The 20,672-nt window shown below is 32.6% G+C and overlaps 1 protein-coding gene across 1 annotated transcript in view; it reads right to left on the bottom strand.

Moving 5' to 3' along the window:
• Positions 1 to 10,566: 10,566 nt before the first annotated feature.
• Positions 10,567 to 20,672, bottom strand: part of LOC114738173 (DNA gyrase subunit A, chloroplastic/mitochondrial) — a 35,985-nt gene continuing 25,879 nt past the window's right edge. The window contains exons 20-27 of the mRNA XM_028926193.1: positions 20,405 to 20,486; positions 20,135 to 20,299; positions 19,933 to 20,034; positions 18,161 to 18,297; positions 16,015 to 16,135; positions 15,871 to 15,925; positions 15,664 to 15,763; positions 10,567 to 10,998 (exon numbers count right to left, since the gene is read on the bottom strand). Of these exons, the coding sequence (XP_028782026.1) occupies positions 10,890 to 10,998; positions 15,664 to 15,763; positions 15,871 to 15,925; positions 16,015 to 16,135; positions 18,161 to 18,297; positions 19,933 to 20,034; positions 20,135 to 20,299; positions 20,405 to 20,486 (871 nt within the window). The 3' untranslated portion in view covers positions 10,567 to 10,889. The remainder of the gene's footprint in view (positions 10,999 to 15,663; positions 15,764 to 15,870; positions 15,926 to 16,014; positions 16,136 to 18,160; positions 18,298 to 19,932; positions 20,035 to 20,134; positions 20,300 to 20,404; positions 20,487 to 20,672) is intronic.

The following is a 20,672-nucleotide window of genomic DNA, read 5'->3' on the forward strand; positions in this document are numbered from 1 at the left end:
AAAACCCTTGTGAACCAGATGAGATATCGGAGGCGTCTAGTGACTAAATGGGCTTTTTTTTGGGCTATCTACATCAATCTTTCTTTCTTTTGGTTTTGCATTAAACGAAAAATAAAACAAATGGGAGGAAATCTATCCTCCTACCCTTCCCCCCACCGGCCCACCCCCCATTATATGTCCTATGCCTATTTTTTTTTTCTTTTTCTTTTTTTAATACACCGGAAAAACAAAAATGAAACTCATGTCCCCTTAAACTCATGTCCTTTACCCATTCTATCTTTAGATAAATATTATTAACTTCAATTCTTAATATAAAAAATAATTTTAATTTTAATTTTAATTTGCTTCTAAATATATAATCTTAATCTATCTTATCTCTCATATTTATCTATTTTTTAAAAGTAATTATTATCATAATTGTATATGTTAAAAGTTCTGTCAAACGGTAATTCTAACTAATACACATAATTAGTAAATAACTCATGTTTGTTACAAATAACAAACTTAGCAAACTTGTTTAATATATTCAAATTAGTCAACTGGTTTTCATATTAAGAATCGGAAGTAGTATATAAATACTTCACAATTTCCATTCCCCATATTTTGAAATTTCTGAAAAAAAAATAGTTAATAGGGTGCAAAATGCTTGGCTTTGTTAATTTGTTCTTTAATCTCTAATTTCTTTTTGAGGTTTCGTTATTATATCAGAAATATTTGTTTATAATAATTATCTTTTTTGTGTTTTAAATTGTATTTTAATTTCTTTTATGCAATATTTTTTTTAATCTACTTTGTTTATTTTGTGTATGTATGTTTATTTTTAAAATTTATTTCGCACTTATTTCTTATACACATATGTATTTATATACATATATAACATGTTTTATTTAATTATTAACCGATTGAACCATAAAAACTATGAGTTGCTAACATTTTCCAGTCAAATCACGCCCCATAACATATGTGTGCAAAATAGGATCAAATCACAAATATGTTTTTTCATGGACATTCAAACAAGTAGTGCACATATTTATTAGTTTCGACTGGTTTTAATGTGAAATTCTGTTTACAATTAATATTTGGAGAATTCAGATATTGGATGCATTGTGTCTCCATTATCTCTCTCTATATATTCGCCTGGAACTAAAATAATATTTGCTAAATAGTGTTGCTCTTAAATTTTATGCAGACTTTTTGATTAACACAATAAACACCAGAGTTTTTCTCTGTCATTCAACATGACAGACACCAAAGAACAAATTGTTAGAGTTACGATTGTTGAGAAATAATTTTAATATGAGAAAATCTAAAATGTTAAACTATTTTTAATCATTTTTAAGATGTTTAAGTAAGACCTATGTTCAACACTTGAGATATTAATTTTTTAATATTCTTCAAGTTAAATCATATTTTTTCAATAATTTTTAAACAGAAAGAAAATTCATTTTTGTGTTCTGGTTTATTTAAAATAAAAAAACTTGAATGAAGAAGGAAAGTCGGTTTTGACTTTAAAAAGAACTCATTTATCAAATTTGTCAAAGAAATAATCATTAACACTTTTCTTTTGATTCAGATAATCATGAAAAATTTTATAACCATATGAGCAGAGGGCCTTCCTTCGGTACCAAAAAAAAAAAAAAAAGAAGAAGAAGAAGAAAGAAAGAAAGAAAGAAGAATATGAGCAATTTTAGTATATTTAAGTCTTCTCTACCCTTCAGCTCAAAAAAGGAAAAGTCTTCTCTACCCTTTTCCTAAATCCCTCCTTAAAAAAAATATAGAAGAATTCTCTATCTTCCCCTTTTTTTCTCAGAATTCCCTATTTTGCTTATATAAATATGCATCAGTTAGGGTATTGCATTTTTTTAATTTTTAATTTTTTAGTTTCCCCCAGTAAAAAATCAAAAGGCATGTTCAATTATTTTAGCACCAAATCGATCATCATCAATTTGTGATTTTTTTTTTATTTTAATTTATTTTATTTTTCTCATAATAATGACTCTAAAAAGATATTTTTAATTTGGGAGCCAATCATCTTAGATGAGATTTTTTTTTTTTATTTTTGAATTTTTTTATTTTCCTCCTTAATGATTTCACACCATATTTTCTGATTTGAAAATCAATCAGCATTTAGTCTCTTATGAATGAGATTTTCTCTTATTGCTATTTAGTGCAAGGATGAGATTCTCATTTAATTTGCCTTTTTAATTTATTGTAGATGAGAATTTTTAAAATTGTCCTAAAAAAAGTCAATGGAGATTTTTTTCTTTTATTATTATTTTTTTTTGTTTTACATATTATTTCTTACAATCCTCGACAAAATGGGGGTGTTCACATACCGAATAACATGGGAGGAGCAAACAATGGCTACCGATGCACGTTTGGGTAGATTTGCTAATATAGAGTAGTAATTATTTACAAAAGTGCATTAGGTTTTATTCACCAAACAAATAATTTAGGTTTTAATAACAAAAAAAAGTTAAATTTTGATGAGTTGTAATGATTATATTAAGTCAAAACCCTCAAGATGTATGCATGTTGATAATTTATCTATATTTTAAAATATGTGGTGAGAACTTGGAAATTTTTTTGCTTCTAATTTCACAATTTGTTTGTTTTGTGTTGATTGAGATCAAGTAGTCATTTCAAGAAAATTGTTGGCCTCCAATGATTACGAGATGCAAATTAATTAACTAATTTTGTTAAGAAAACAAGAAAAGAACAGATTAAATATCATTTATATTTATTAACATTATTTTTAAGTAAAGATAAAATTAAGGTTTCTATTTTGCCATCTGACCTATATAATATTATATTTATTGAAATGCCCACGAGATATTTAAATTATAATTTTTTTTCTTTTTTTGGGTAAATTTTTTCAATTTCATGTCTAAATTAATAAATTGCCCCCTCAAAGTTGTGAAACCGTTGATTTACTTTAATCATAATTCTCAAAATACATATTACTTAAATTCATTCATTTAATTTACAGACAATAACTCTGGCAAAAAAATACAAAAAGAAAATTCAGACAATAACAATAGCATTGCAAAATATATAGAACAGGAAACATTTATTGCTTTCATTATTAACATTTATTACATGAGCAAGCTAAGCAAAACAAGAAAGGACTTCAAGGGAATTAGATGCATTTACCGACCAAATATGAACAAATATTTTGTTTCCACAGAGGATGATGATCAACTGGTTCAATTGAATGAATTAATGTTTACACTCCACCCAACCAATCAGAAAATTGTCTGCAAAATGGTTTATTCATGAAACAATCTGTCCTCCACCGCATCGATAAGTCTCAACAGCAACAAGTCAGCATCCAGCTCGTATTCAGAAACTTCAAGCAAATAAAGGGGGAAAAAAGTAAAGGAAGGAAAATTAGATCAATCTTCACAAGCCAGATGCACTATTTGATTGTTTGGCTAACATGAGGGAGAAACTTAATGTTAAAAAGCATATGTTTACTAATAAAGATCACTAATGAAAAAATGCATATGTTTACTAATAAAGATCGCTAACAACACTTGAGTTCAATACTTTTTCTTGCCAATTGTAACAAAGTCCTAATTATTAGCTTCAAAGTTCAAATCTTATATGAACTTTGAAAGCTGGGTCGGCGTTAGAATAATTACATCAACAAACTGCCAATCTTATATGGATTGTGACGCCCATTGCAGTATGTTGAAGATGTTCCGAGAAGCTAGAAAATCATGGATATAGAAGAGAAAGGACAGCTAGATAAACAATAATTATACCTTGTGCCCAATCTTCAATGTGGAATTCGATCTCCTGGTTGAGAATTTGGCCTACCTATATATCCACATTACTCTTATATTAGGATCTATATCTATATATATATATATATATATATATATATATATATATATGAGAGCAATTAACAATTCAGAGAAAGATATTCATATAATTGAATGACTCTGTGCAAAGAGTAGAGGTGTATATATTGGTTCATAATAACTAACATAACCACTGACTACTAACTGCCTTTAACATGCTCCCTCAATCTGAATCTCACTGCTGCACATGTATGTTATCATTAATTTCTATTAAACTCCAACTCAATGTGAGCCTTTCCTTCAGAATCCTTTGCTTATGTATGAAATATAAGGAGGTTGCATTAGCAATTGGTTTAATGAACACATACATCTGCTACTAGCTCTAAAGAAATGAGCCAAACCTCAATATATGTTTCAGTACGTGATTGAAGTATTAGATTCACAGGCAATTCTACTGTACTGGGATTCTTAGGATATATGACAGCAAAAAGCCAATTGAGAGAAGGATATTTGTATCATTGAATGATTATGTGCGTAGAGTACAAGGGCATCATATGGAGAATACATTGGCTTCGTAACTAGTACAAGGGCATCATATGGAGAATACATTGGCTTCGTAACTAACTAATCAGATATCATAGCTAACATTACTACTACTAACTACTAACTACTAACTGCCTTAATTTTCAAATCATGCATGGTTCTCTTGAATCTGCAACATCAAAATGCAAAATGATATGACAGAAAAAGAAAGAAGGGTTCAAGACTTGGCTACACACCACAAAAACAAAAGGCTCATAATCAAGAGGCCCGACATTTCCAAGGTATTCCCTGATTGGAGGTGTACCTATGGAATCTTCTCCATCCAAGCAGCCTTAAATTCATAGTCAAATGTAGCAGTTTAGTTAGTAACTTACTCAAGAACTAAATATGGTAAAAATGCAACGACCGTCATATATACTTACCTACTATTGTCGAGTTTACAGGAAAATTTGCCAGTAAACTATACAAGTCATTGATTCTACGACAAAGGGTTGATTGGTCCCATGATCCCTTATCATTTCATTTTCGAATAACTCCTCTGCAAGGATTCAACAGTACTTTATAAATTAACATTTACGCAACATAATAAATGAAGTATCATCATGATCTCACAGTAGTGTCAAATAGCAGTATATTATTATTGCGTTCAAACACTAGTATATTAAATATAAAGTGAGGAGTGAGAAAATTAAACAAAAATTAATCACCTAACAGATCTCTGAATACTTCCAGATCATTTACAGGTCTCGACATCGGGCTGATTTCATAATAACCCTTCGGTCCAAAATTGACATAGATGGCACGTATACATCCTCCAGCGTTGAGCTGGCTCGATAAAATTAGTTGCTGTGGCTGAAAACATAAGACGCATGAATAATCAAACTGGATGAACAAAAGCTTAGATTCTGTGTGAGATTAAGAAAGAAGACAAATATCAAGCAAGTGGAAGACGTGGAAAGACCATGCCAAGAAAATCATTATTGTAGCTTACTGTTTCAAATTACCCATTAATTTGGCAGCAATATCAGGCCACAAACTAAGATGTGAATCTTTATAAGGCTTGCAATACGAAAAAGGAAATTTTTTAGGCGGTTAAAGTTCGTCGACTTTTCAGTAGATATAATATAACATATGGTTTTGCAGTCACCAACCAGCAAGTAAGTCGCAGCAAGATATTCAACATCATTTAGGCGGTCGAGCAGATCCTGCATGAACACAATGTAAAGATAAATATTGACTTCAGTACGATAAAAAAACATTATACGATTGTAAAAACAATTCCTTCGATTTTCGTTTCCATATTATTGGATTGGTATGTACCCAAAACTGTAAAATCTTTCTTGGGATTAGCAAATAGCGATGCTAATTAGAACTCATATAATTCTATTGTAGTTTTATCTTCGATTATCTTCCAAGAAATTTCTCATTCGTGACATCCAAACTGTTCGATTACTCTGTTTTACAGTACAACCCAAATCTTTAAGAAAATATACCATTCTTGCAGATCTAAATTACGTTTAAAACGAAGATTCACCTGTCTCTTTAGTAACATTAATGAAAATGTCAAGAAAGATTAATTTGATTTTACAGAGTAAATCAGAAGCCATGCACGACGATTTAATCAGAATTTGTACCTCATCTTCGTCAATTACATCGTCAATGTCAAATGGAAGCTCGTTGATAAAGAAAATGATGTTTCCTGATCTTCGAATCGCTTTCTCACCAGCCGACGGCGGCATTTTTGCGTCGTTGTTCGGAACGGAACTCACATCAGTAGTGGAACTCACTACCGTCAGCATGCCTTGGTCTTTACAACTAGCTTCGCTTCAGGGATAAACGTTATATTTGAATTTAATCTGGGCTCCGGCGCTATACGTACTTCTTTTATAGCGTGGGAATTGAAGAAAACCAATTAATTAAGTTGGTGGCAAATTTAATTTCAATTAATGTTTTAATTATAATAATCATCATCACACACATATTATAAAAATAAGTCACACTAAAACAATAAAACTCTTTTTTTTAATTAATCTCCATGAGCGCCAAAGAAGCAACACTTTATTATTATTATTATTATTATTATTATTATTATTATTATTATTATTATTATTATTCTATAGACAATATAATAGACCATAGACTTACATGTAATTAATTTTTTTTGACCATGACATGTAATTAATATTAACACTAACGTAAAAAAAAATTATAACGAATGACACAACTGATTAGTAGTAAATAATGTAATTAATTCTTGGTTGTGTGCAGTATAATTATTTTTTTGCCAACAGTGTGCAATATACCATACTAGGGTAAAATATATAATATATAATACCAGTATATAATTTTTTTTGCCAACATAATACTAGTATATAATTCACTATATATTTTTATGTTAATAAATAACGTGGCTCATTCTTTAATCGGTTAGGTTTTTCTGTTTCTTTTTTGTCTTTCCCAATCGCTTGATGTGGCCTTACCAGTAATAACTTGTAATAACTGACAATGTCAATTGTATTTCTATTATTTATATACATAATATAGAATATGAAACTAAAGTATTACTTATCAACTTATAAATCGACAAGATACTAAAAATAAAAATAAAAATTGATGAAGAATTTTTTTTGACCACAGTTGATGAAGAATTAAAGGTAGATTTTTTTTTTAACAAATCAATAGATTTAGGTCTTATAATTTCATTATATGTCAGTTTTTTTTTGGATGATCCATCCAGTATCCTAAACAGACTATCTTTCAAGTACATCAACGGTCCAGACTAATCCGTCAGTTTATTTTATTTTCACTCTCTTACGCATGATATTTATTGATCGGGGATCTAAATAAGTCCTAAGCTAATGCAATAACTTTTGGCACAATTGTTTTTGTTACAAAGTGAAAAAGCTTCTATGGAGAAAGCTGCTCCACCAAACAGGCTTCAATCTAAATAGTTATATATGTTCACGCTATAAATTAAAAAAAAAACCTGTTCAAATAAAAATTAAATTTGATGTCGTATATTTTATAGTATTTTTTTTTTTGTTTTGGTTTTCTTCCCAATTTCCGTTATTGTATCTGTGTTAGATATCATTCTTTTAAAACAATTTGAAGGAAAAAGAACGAGAATAATGCTTCGTATTTTGCAGAATGATTATCCACATCTGCACTTTTGTTGGCGAGTGTATATAAATGAATTTTGATTTTTTTTGACATTTTATATCTTCCTTTCAGAAATACCAGATTTTGAATCCAGATGGTCATGCCACTTTTCCGCGGAAGCAAGATAAGAATCCTTATGATTTCAGGCCTGATATTAATATAAATGTTTAGATAGATTCTAGGAAATGTGACAAGAAAAAACTACAAAAATTACAAAATCTCAAATCAGGTATAAGTTAATTATTGTCAAAACCTGTTAAAGTATTATAACAAGTCCTGATTTGAGATTTTGCAATTTCCATAGTTTTTATTTGTCATTTTCTCGATATCCTATATGATGGACAAAGATACCCTTTTTGTTGATGAGTCTGCAATATTTGTTTGAAGGGTTAAGGAATATTTTTAATAGTCGAGTTTACATTAAAGGGCACTGAGTATTTTAAAGTTTTTTAGATATGAAAATATACATAAAATTGTAGCAAAAGTAACAACACCATTAATGTTAGTTACTTATCCGTTAGTGGGACTCACAAAATCAGTTTTGAGGTACATTTTTAACAATGAAGTTAACATTAATGAGTATTGGGCACTATAAAATTTACTTGGATGCAAAAATATATAAAAACTTTCTAAAATGGGGGGAAAATAACAATTCATCAACTTGCATAAACGTTCATTAACCTTATTCTTTAGAATCCCACCAAATGCCACATTTTCTCTCTACCTATTCTCACTTTTAAGTCTATCCATTTTTCTACCTATTCTCACTTTTAAGTCTATCCATTTTTCTCACATCACAATCAACACATGTTCTCTCTCTCTCTCTACCATGTCATTTTTTCAACTTCCAAGCCTTCTATATATATATATACCCAAAACAATGTCTTTTCTTTATAGGATACGAGGTTCATTGCCCTTCTTACCAAATACCATTAGTTCTATCTTGCCTCTTTACCATGCAGCAAGACCTTGAAAAATGAACGTGAAAGAGACATGCAGAGAGAGAGAGAGAGAGAGAGGACACACTAGAAGAGAGAAAGAGTGGTATGATGTTGACAAATGGGTAAATACATATAAAAGGTTCAGAGGCTGAGAAAATGACATGACTGAAAGAGTATGTGTGTGTTTAAAGAATGAAGTTAATGGACATTTTATGAGATTTGTGAATTTTGTTTTTTTTTTTTTGACATTTTAGAAAGTTCATGTATATTTTTGTACTCATTAGTATTAACTTTGTTATTAAGATGCATATTAAAATTGACTTTGTGGGACCTACTAATAGTCAAGAAACAGACATTACTGATGTTGTTACTTTTTGCTTCCTTTTATATTGTTACACTTAAAAAAACTTTATAGTGCATAGTACCCTTTAATATAAACTTGATTATTAAAAATACACCTTAACCCTTTATTTGAATTTGGACCCTCATTAAAGTTGCATCTCATTCTAACAACCTAAAAATTTTGGCAAGGTTTTGAAACATGATGAGTAAGTTTTTCAAATATGAAATCGATGCTCATTATTAATTAAATATATTATATAAAAAACACCTATGTAACTACAATTATATGACCAATCATATATGAGATTTCTTGTTTTATCTACAACATCTTTTTAGAAACATTTTTTGAAAATAAATAAAGTTGAAATTTAGTAAAGATGAATTAAAAAAGCTTATAAAAAAACGCCACAAATATTCCAAAAAAAGCTATACTAATTGAAAAAGTTGTCACAATAATGAGTACTAAGATACTCATAATAGCACAATAAGATTTGTACCTATTTCCCATTAGAAGAGGTGCCCATAAAAATTTCACCAAAAGTGACTCAAATAGAATTGCTTTCAACCGGAAAGTATCTACACCTGAAAAAAAAAAATCCTGTCACTAAGCATTCACCTATCAATAGTATGGAAAACAGACTTTTATGTTTCAAATTAAGCTTGTGGATGTTTATTATCGTGAAACTATAAAGCTTGTTTTTATATTATGTTGACCTCCTATACTGTTATAAACCTTTCTTTAAGCCTTATGCATGAAACTATAAAGGGGCTTAATACACTTGATTCAAGTGAATGAAGTTAGATAAGATCAGGCCATAATAACATCAATATTATCTTAAAATAATAAACTAAGAAATAGAGGAAATGTTTTTTTTATGTAACATTCTTAATCCATTAAAACAAAACTTCATCCATTTACAAATATTCCTTCACACTTCCTCATAACATTTTCTGGCATACTTTGCTCATGTTTGTTTTGTTCATGTCATCACAAACTTTTTTCACTAGCTTCTAGAGGACAAAAATATGTAAACTACAATATAAGTGACAATTAAAGCCAGTGCTTTTCAATTTTTAAAGAATCAAACATTTTAGAAAAATCCACTGTTTCCAATTTGAACATCGCATTGTCAAAAAAAAATTACAAATATTTGATAGCTTCAACAATAAATTTCAATGAACAAAAAACCAAACCACACACTAAATCAATTGAGGTAGGATTTGTTGGTCTGACCAGGATTAACTCAGGATCAAAATGATCATATTAAAATAATATGATTTAATTAAAAATAACAATATAACAATATTTTGATTATAACAATAACAAAGTCTAACATTGAAAATTTTGATCTTTAAGTCTATAGTGACTGAGATATTAAGAACTAAATGAGAAAAAACAGAACCAATAACAACATAATCATTCAAATTGATTCATACCGGTTTTTACTGGTTTGGCCGTAAAACTCACTAGGATAAATAGTATTATTAAACCAGACAAAGTAACAAGTAATAAAACCAAAAACAGATTAAGCACCTAAACTATAAGACAAGTAAGCTTCTCCAAACCATACCAGTGCACGGCGAGCCCATGCAAAAGGTTTGGTTAAGATATCCCAGATTCCACCAAGTATATAAATGGATCAACTCCAACCCCAGTTCAACAACAAATCCAAACCGAACCACTAGCTGGTTCACTAGTTTTCCGGTTGAACTGACTGGTCCGGTCTAGTGTTTTTCTCTTTGCTAAATTCACATCTAACTAACTCACAGGTTAATTAAACAGTAACTGAATATTGAAACCTTTAATACCATAGCTTGGCCACAACTAATAGCAATCTGATATATGATTTACACCGACAACAGTGATACAAGAGGGAATTTCAATTTCTTAATTTTAATTTTCAGCCACCTACACTACAGGCATGAAAGTAATTCAAAAACCTTCCTCATCACCTTCCAATCACAAAAAATTACATATGCAGAAGAATGAAGAAAGCTCCAACAATATCGGCCGAAATGTTAAATTTCCATGCACTAGCTTCAGGATCAAGAAACTGCATTTCATGAAGAGCAAAACTACACGTCAGATTGTCAACAACTAGGCTTGAGATATTGCTTCAACTTCCTCAGGCTCACTCTCAGATGATGAAATTAAGGAAGCTGACTGGATCTTTCCAGCATGATCAAGCCGCATCAAAATAACTCCCCTAACAAATAATCACCAAGAGTACTATAAATCAGTAAGGAATGAATGGAAGGCCCCAGTAATCAAAAGACTTGCTCATCCAAGTTGTCAACATAAATTAAGACAATTTACGAACACTATGATCATAGCTTAGCCACAGAGAGAGAGAGAGAGAGCAGTAAAAACCATCAGATTTGTGTAAATAAGCTTAGAGCAGTATCCTCCAAAAGAAACAAAAAAGAAGATGCTTTGATTGTTCACTTGCCAAGATGAACGTGCCAAAGGACAAGGTGCAGAAGAACCCAAAGCATTGCCCTCAAACGCAATACATTGAGTCACTCTAAAGACATGGTCTCTCACTTGCATGCATCTTGGAACAATGACCAAGTTTAATTGAACAAAGCCCTAAATTGAGGGGGAATTGGTTTTAGTCACAAGACCTTATTTTATTTTATCTTTCGTATCTATCATTTTCCCTCAAACTAATTTATCTGACTCAAACATATAATCTAATATCAATAGAGTCACTTTAAAGAAATTGTCACATTTGTTATAATTAAGTAATTTACCTAGTTTTCTTAATCTCTCCAGAGTAATTAATTAGCTCTTACATTAAAGATCGGAGGAGTATTAGGGGGGAAAAAAAGATTATACTTTAATCTTCATTTACACGATTTAAAATCTGATCCTTAGTTTAAAAAACTGCATTTAAGTCCTTAATCTAAAAATTTATAATTTAGTCCCTATTATCATATATTTGTCAATATTTTTCTGTAATTTAGGGAGAGCCTTGGCACGTGGTGAAGTTGCTATGTTGTCTGGTGGTCATAGGTTCAAGTTGTGGGATCAACCTTTTGCAAAAATGCAACGTAAGGCTGTGTACAATAGGCCCAATGACAAAGTGGGTCCATCCAACCCTCCCTGAACCCCCCGCATCACGGGAGCTTAGTAGGCTGGGTTGTCCCTTCATTTTTTAAATGTGCATGAAATTAAAGAATTTTTATTGCCATAAATCATGCAAATCAAGGTATGAAGATAAGTTCCATCAATTAAACAACATCAAAATTTCATCAATAGTTGCTAAATTCAACGTTTTGTCAATGACAAGGATTAAATTACAAATTTTAAAGCTTAATCAGTTTGTATTGACCACCATGAAACACCTTCCTTGCCCAAGACGGTTACAACTGTTCTATTATTCTTACTACTCATCAAGAGTCTTTTTCAACATTAGAGGCGGCCGATTGGTCTACCCTAGAAGTTTCCTGACGCGTTGCACTCACAAGTGCCACCGCATGAATCTGCATCAGAACACATACGATGGTGCATGTAAGCTTCAGGATGCCCATTCCAGCGGTGATCATCTTCTTTGATTTCCGGCTTAACCCTTGGGATTCACACAATCGGGCACTTCATATCTGTACTAAGATTGTTGAATATGCTTGCTACCAGAGTAAATCGAGATCAGAGATTGTTGGAGATCATAAAGGACTAAGAGAAATGAAGCTTCTGGTCCTACAAGCTATGTGGCTAGGATTGGGGAATCTGGTTTATGCAACACAAATTTGAGACTGAAGCCACAACTATAGCAGGTCAGATTTCAAACAGTGTCTACAGTATTTGCACAAAAAGGTAACATCCTTCAACCCAGAAAACCTCAAGGAACAAAACAACCCTATGGATTGCTGAGTCTAGAGAATCAGGTCATATGATTGATTGCCATCAATTATTTTCAACATACACTCCATGTGCTATAAAGTTAAATTGCATATGGTCTCTCACCCTTGTTGCTGGGAAAGGAAGCATTGGTATTTTGGAGTCTATAATTATGTAATCAGTTCTCCATAAACCAAAATACCATGCAAGTCATTGTTTATAAGCCAATTGACCAAACAATTCAAACGCAGCACTAATGTTTTCCCATCCCATTGCGTCTTTTAGGATCTATCATCAGGAAGGACAACTGAGAGCGCTAAAGACTACACAGGGGGCCTCTACTTTTTGAAGATGCCAGTGAGAGAAACCAATATCAAAAGAGAGTATGTAACTCTACATCAACTTCTAAGACTGACATTATGTCATGACATAATAGGTCATCCAAATTTTCATTACTTACCCTATTTGTATCTGTCCCTTTGTTCAAACAACAACCTAGAAATGAAATACGAAGTTTGTGAATTAGTTAAACACCCAAAAATATCATTTCCCAAAGGTCAATATATCCCAACCAAACCTTTTGCTACCATCCACAGTGACTTGTGGGGACCATCCCAAGTTACAAACCGCACCAAAACAAAATAGTTCATTCACTTCATAAATGATGACACTTGTCCTCGTTGGGTTAACCTTTCAAAGATAAGTTTGAAGCCTCATTTGTGTTTGCCAACTTATAGACCGTGATAAAAAATCAGTTCAATGCAAGCATCCAAGCCTTGCATACAATAGTACAGAATTTTGAGGTACCTTAAAAGATACCCTCAGAAAGGGCTTATCCTTCAAAAGAGGTGAACAACCCAATGTAAAAATATTTACTAACGCTGATTGGGCGGGCGCTTCAAAGGATAGAAGATCTACATATGGGTATTGTATCTACGTTTGGGGCAACCTTACTTGGAGTAGCAAAAAACAAAATGTGGTGCTAGGAGTGCAGTGAAAAGTAAGTTTAGAGCTGAGCGCATAGAATTTATGAGGGCTTATGGTTGCAAATACTTCTCAAAGAACTGCAGATTGGTGTTGAACTGCCAATTAAATTCTATTTTGATAGCAAGGCAGCCACACGCATATCTCATCACTCAGCTTAGCATGATAGAACTATACATGTGGAATGAACAGACACTTTATCAAAGAAAAGATTAAAAGTGGAATAGTGTGACTAATATACGTTCTATTGAAGAAGCCAGTTGCTGATGTGCTCACCAAGGGACTTCCAAGAGAGAACTTCGATGAACACATGGGCAAGTTGCGGACACGACCAATACCTATAATCCAGCTTGAGGGGGGTGTGAGGGAATATCTATCTTTTGCTGTAAATATTTTTATAACTTTATTAGCATTTATTAGCTTTCATTAGCCTTTATCGTCTAGTTTTTTCCTCCACATAAATATATTGGATGTATCATTCTCTTCAAATATGGCACTTATATTTACATGGAAAAATTCCAAACAAATGATGGTTGAATTTCTACAACCCTAAAAGGCCACTTAAATTTGCAAAATTCCAGAACAGTGATAATGACAAAATTGGAGTTTTGAATGTTGGTAAATTTACAATGTTTCCCTCTAACCATTTTTTAATAAAAAACCTCAAGCCACTCTCACTAGCTAACTGGAGCTTCAATGCTAACAGCTGGGGCCAAAGCTCACATGGGCGCCAGCAACTGGCACCGAAGCTTTGGCTGGCAGCTCCCCCCCCCCCCCCAAAAAAAAACCCCAAAACCAAAAAAAAAAAAAATTGTAAAGTAATTAACAACACTTATCATGATATTCACAACTCTATTAACATCATTTATCACATGTTTTTCAAGTTTTTAAATTGAGATTTCTACAACATTTGTAATGTTATTAACAATTCTGATAACAATGTTTACAATTCCATTAACAACATCTACCACGAGCTTTTCAGGTCTTCAAACGGATTTTTTCAACATTTATAACGTGATTAACAACTCTTATAACAATATTTACAACTCCATTAACACCTTAAGGTTAGGCATGGACTACTAATTTTTCCAAATTTAAAAACCCATCATGTAAAGTGGTTAATGACATTAATGGAGTTGTGAATATCATTATAAGAGTTGGAAATTATGTTACAAATGTTTCAACAACAAAAAAAAAAAAAACCAGTTTAAAAACTTGAAAAATACGTGGTAAATAGCGTTAAGGAGTTATAAATATTGTTATAAGAGTCAATGTTGAAAAAATTAGCTTTGGCACTGACCAACAACCCACCAAAGCTCTGGCACTGGCTATGGGTGTCGGAGCAAGCCTGCCAGTGAGGGTTGCTTGGGTTTTTTTTATAAAACAAAAAATTACAAGGCAACATTGTAAATTCAATAATATTTCAAAATTCCAACTTAGTCATTATGACTAATTGGGAATTTTGCAAATTGAAGTGACCTTTTGATGTTTTGGTTTTGGAAATTCAACTATCATTTCTTTGGAATTTTCCCTATTTACACATAATAGAGCTATGCTACTTGAAACAACTGGAATTTGGACGCTTATTCTTTTGGTAACCCAGTTCCCTTCACTTAATTGAGTCTTCATTTACATGAAAGAAAACAAAATCTTAGATAAAACCAAAAAAAAAAAAAAAATGCAAATAAAGAAAAGCAGTCCAATTCTTATTTTCTGCAACTTTATCCTTCTTGGATATATTTAATACAATTTCTGGACTATGTCCATGTTACATGCTTTTGAGATGCCTTTACCTTCATCTGATTATAATAAATGCAGTGGAAAGGAAACAGCAGGCAGGCAAAAGCGAAAATAGCCCTTAAATCAGGGAGGTGATGGAATTATTTATAAGAATGAATTCAAATGTAAGCATAGCACAGAATATGCACTTATATGTATATGTACACACGCATTCTGCACAGTTAAATTTTGCCAGTATGATGAAGCCATAGCAATACAGAATTAACACAACCTGCACACACACTAAAAGGACGCACTGCAAACATACCTTGCAAATCGAGATTGTATTGAAATATCCCGGACCTTAATTCTATTCACAGTACCACTGTGACTCACAAGAACCACTTGTTCATCACTTTCACCATCCTCTGTTGAATAAAAGAAAACAATAATTCACAACCGAAACTACAATATACAGTAAAGCAGTGATATGCTGGTAATTATCAGCATTGTACCCGATATCAAACTAAATTACCTGATAATGAGAATCCTACTACAAAAACTGCAGCCAAGCGGTCTTCAGCAGAAAACTGAATACAGGTGGTAAAAAACATATACATTAGATGGAAAATCAACATAATTACTATCAAATGCAGGTTTGTCCAGGATATAAAAATACCTTGTATCCTATCAAACCAACCCGATTCAGAGGCGATGGGCGAAAACTGCTCAATGGAACCCGCTTCCCATAACCGCTTTCAGACACAAACAACAACCATGGGCCATTTATACCCTTTGCTCTGCAGGCATATTAAAAAAAATGTTAGGCATTTATGATATACATCATTTGGCAGTTTGACACAAGTAGACATCATGAAAAGCTAAAAGACCCATTCAATCCATTGATCGGCTCTTTCCCCCTATAATGGAAGAAATATAATTAAAAAGATCAAGACACCATATGTGATATGAGTAAAAAGGGAAAGACCAACAGAATCATCAGACATGCAAATAGTTGTGAATCAAGCTGATTAAAAGTATGAATTTCTATTTTATTAGGTCAAGGGTCAATGTTTTCACCGTGGTCAAACTGCAATCGAAATGGTGTACTGATCAAATCACCATATTTTCAATTATATAACAATTATTTTAAATAAACTGTGATATAATAATAGAATAAATTTAAATAATAACAATAAGATTGAAGTGGGCAGTAGTAATAAAATTAAAACAAGATTTAAAGAATTAAAATATTAAAATAAAAATTAACTTAAAAAATACTACTTAATAAAAAACTATTTAATATAATTTTTTTGCTCTTTTTTTAATGAACAAAACCTTTTAGAGTTGTATTCCAATGGAAATTGGAAAGTTTTCTTGTTCGTCAAATTCAAAAATGCCAGACTTCAAGACCCATCAGATGTTTTTGCTGTTTTTTAAGTACCACTATAGTATATCCTCAAAATCAGGTACTCTGCTTAAATACCTATCTAATAGACTTTTCATAGGCCCGCTTTTATACATCATTTGGCTCTTCATTTGACGGCTCAGATGCCTAATTATTTTTTGAATTCTTTCCAGCCTTTTGACTTTCTCCTCAACACCAGAAATAACACCTTCGGCCACACCTCTTCACCATTTACTTTTGGCTCTTCCCTCCCATCTTTACACCTTTCCTCAATCGAAAAAATCTCTCCAACAGCAACTTTCCACAACAGAAAATATACCTCCAGCAACACCTTTCCTCAACTGAAAGAATACACCTGGCAGAACCTTTCCAGCTTTTGGGTGTTATGCTCTAACACAGCAAAACCACCATGGCAGAAAGTTGGAACAGCAAGACAAAGGCCATGCATCCTTTTGTCTTCTGTCTGGTTTTCTTCCAGCTTTCTTCTTCTGCCTGCATCTTCATCTTTCATCTTTTGAGATCTTCATTTCTTTTTTTCCTCTCTAACTCAGCTAATACAGTCAACTTGACAGGCTGGTTGGTCTAAACCTGGGTTAACCAGTTCATACTAGTCACTCCGTTACTGGTTTCCTTGCTTTTCTGGACCAGACACACGGCTGGTTTGCCGGTTTAGCAATTGAACCAGCTGGTCTAAAATGGTCTGGTTTTGCAAACCATGGTATATACAACAATTCAAAGAACACCATATTCCAGGGCCCTAGCTAGTCAATGAAACCACAAACTATCCAATAAAGCACGAAAGGAAGACTCAACACTTAGCAAACTGGGCCTTTTTTCAGCAAGCTTATAGTTTTCTGTACTTCCAGATGTTGAACCCCTTAAATCCAGCATATCATTGTATGCCGGCTTTTCAAAAGCTATAATGAGACTAGTAAGGTAGAAAACATCAAATGAATGATGTCAGGATATATAACTTTTGGAAATATGCACTGTTAACTGAGATTTTTTTCCCCATCCTCGTTCCTTTTCTCTTGGACATGTAGTGTAATTTCCAAATGCCGATATACTAACCATGTTCTTTTTTTGTTTCTTTAGCTTTTTTTTTTTTTTGTGCCAAAACTAACCATGTTCAGGGACCGTTGTAACTTCTAATAGATGTATAATTTAAAAAAAAAAAAAACTTTTGATATGAATAAATTATAAACCAGAGAATGACGTTGGTAGAGCAAGGAAAGTTTAGTTCAGGGAAAGACAAAGCAATCATAATATCATAATCAAGCACCAAAAAGATTTACAAACAATAGGGGCATCCAGCACAAGGTTCTCAGCCAAATCACATCAATTAACAAGAAATCTTATACAAACCTATCAATTATCAATACTACCAACTGAAAAATGTAGGATCATGGAAAATTACTTGCTCCGAGGGGCTCCTGAAAAGTTTTCCAACTTATTCCACATAGCTGCTGGTACAATGTCCACACTAGCCATTCTATCCCCTTCTCTTAGTCTCATTGCCAGTGCACCCCTTGTATTTCTGTTTAGTGTACGAATCTGAGCTTAAATGAAGAGATAGTGATGTCAAAAAATCAATATTCTACACAGAAGACTAATGACGAGAAAAAAAGTCAATAAATGTATGGAAATATTATTGCTTTTAGGTTATTCTTTTGAAAGTACAAGTGAGAGGAAATAGTCCAGTATTAGAGGTTATGAAATATGTTCTCCATCATTATTAATGAAGAAAAATAATACAAGTAAATATTTAGCGACAAGTTATTACTGAGGTTATAATCTTCTGGTAACTTTTCATAAAGAATAATATTTTATTTAAAATAATTTCAAAAATATATAGCTGAGAAAACTTCTGTGTATTAGAACGATAACAAGGCCCAATTCACAGACGATAATAAAACAAACAAAATAAAAAGGATCTCAATCCCAGCTATTTTGGACTGCCAATGCCAATCGTAACCAATTAAAAGAACAAAGATTAATTGGAGAGTAAATAAAAAAATCCGAGTGAAAAAAGAGAAACAATCAACTTGTACTTCTTGGATTTTAGAATCCAGAAATGTCTAAATAAAGGCAACATTACAGGTTCTATTCACATTAAGATAACAAACTTAATTCAAACAATGATACTCTTAAACAAATGAAATGGACAGTTGGGCACCTGATGCCCCTTCCAAAGTCCATGTTTAACACCAATGATGCATCAATCCACCAAAACAAAAACCATGCCAAGATTCCTATATATTAAGCAATGATAATACAATCTTCAACCACTCATACGAAGTCATTATTGTACAAAAATAGGGGAGAAAAAAGCTCATCAGATGATAACTGGATCAAAAGCTTGGGTCTTTAGCTTGAAATAAGTAGGACTAGTTCACAGGCTCCTCACCAGGCCATTGAAGGCGCCAGTGAGCAGGGTAGATGATAGACCCAGTAAGTATTGGGACAGAAAATACAAGAGAAGAACCAACGATGGCCCAAGGTCCAAGTCTGATCAAAATAGCCAGGGCAAAACCGGAAATGACAGTGTGCAGCAGGGGTAATGATTTTCTGACATTGTCAGGTAGTGGGAGTGCTTTTTTTTTTTTTGGGGGGGGGGGGGGGGGGGAGAGGAGTAGTAGTAAAGTAGGCAATTGGTGTGTTAGATGGGAGAAAGGGCCTGATCTCTCGAATATCAAGCCAAGGGAGTGTTTATTTCGTTTTACAGTTATTTCCTCATTGTCATTCCTGGAGTGTGTGTTTGGTGCATTCATCAGTAGCATTTGTATTCTCTCAATTTTCAATCAGTAAAGAGGATACACGGCAGTATTTTCTCAGTTTCAATCTTTCTAGTTGCTGGCTCTATCAGTAGATCAAACAGTTTGGAATCTTTTCAAAAGGAATAGAGAAAGACCAAGGAGAACACTCAATGAGGTCATTAAACGGGACCTTTTGGTTAACAACCTATCTAAAAATTTGGTTGCTGATAGACTACAATAGCATCATATGATCAATGCTTGCACGCACACGCGTGAGCATGCACACACAAGGAATATAAAAAAAAAACCAATTCATTTTCTATGATTTTTTTGAGTGATCAGAAAATGTGATGTTAAGCCACCTCAGATTTCAATGATTCAGAATTCAAAAATAAAAAATTCTTGAGTATAAGAAACAATGAAAACTTCTTACATTGCTGGAGAGGCTTAGAGTAACCATTCCATTGTGTGAAGCCATAGCTACAAGGTCATCATTTGTGCAATGACGAACCCATTTCAGCTCATCACCTGGAACCTATTAAATCAAAGGCTTGATTAAGCAAACTAGCACACAAAGCATTCTAACTACTTATCAATGGAACATTGGAGAAAGGTGAAAATCTGTGAGAACAAACCAACTGAATTGCAATGATTCCGGTTGATCTGATTGAAGAAAAAGAATTCAAGGAAACTTTCTTGATATAGCCATTCATTGTAAGCATCAGCAAAAACTGATCTTCAGCAAACTCACTCACAGGAATAATTGATGTTATTCTTTCCCCATCAGATAAAGATATAAGCTGGTTCAAACATAAAAACAATGATAGGTTTTGTGAGCAATACAAGAGTGTGTGTGTGTCTGTGGAGAGGAGGAGGGAGGGAGTGAGGGAGAGATAACCAATTACTTGAACAAGTGGGGTGCCAGCAGCATTCCGGCTACATTCTGGAATTTTATAAGCACGAGCTGAGTAAACTGTTCCCTTATCACTGAAAATTAAATTTCGCAAGTCATTATCTATGTCTTTTCATAAATCAGGATCAACTGCAGCAAAAAAATAAATAAATAAATAAATACTTGACAAAATGAAATAGCAACCACAACAAATATGGGGACCTAGAATCAAAAGCAAAGCCATAAAAAGCCAGCTCACAGGCCCAGAAATTTTTAGAACT

Source organism: Neltuma alba, unplaced genomic scaffold (genome assembly GCF_004799145.2).
Source record: "Neltuma alba isolate B1F8T4 unplaced genomic scaffold, ASM479914v2 tig00013553_pilon, whole genome shotgun sequence".
Lineage (NCBI taxonomy): Eukaryota > Viridiplantae > Streptophyta > Magnoliopsida > Fabales > Fabaceae > Neltuma > Neltuma alba.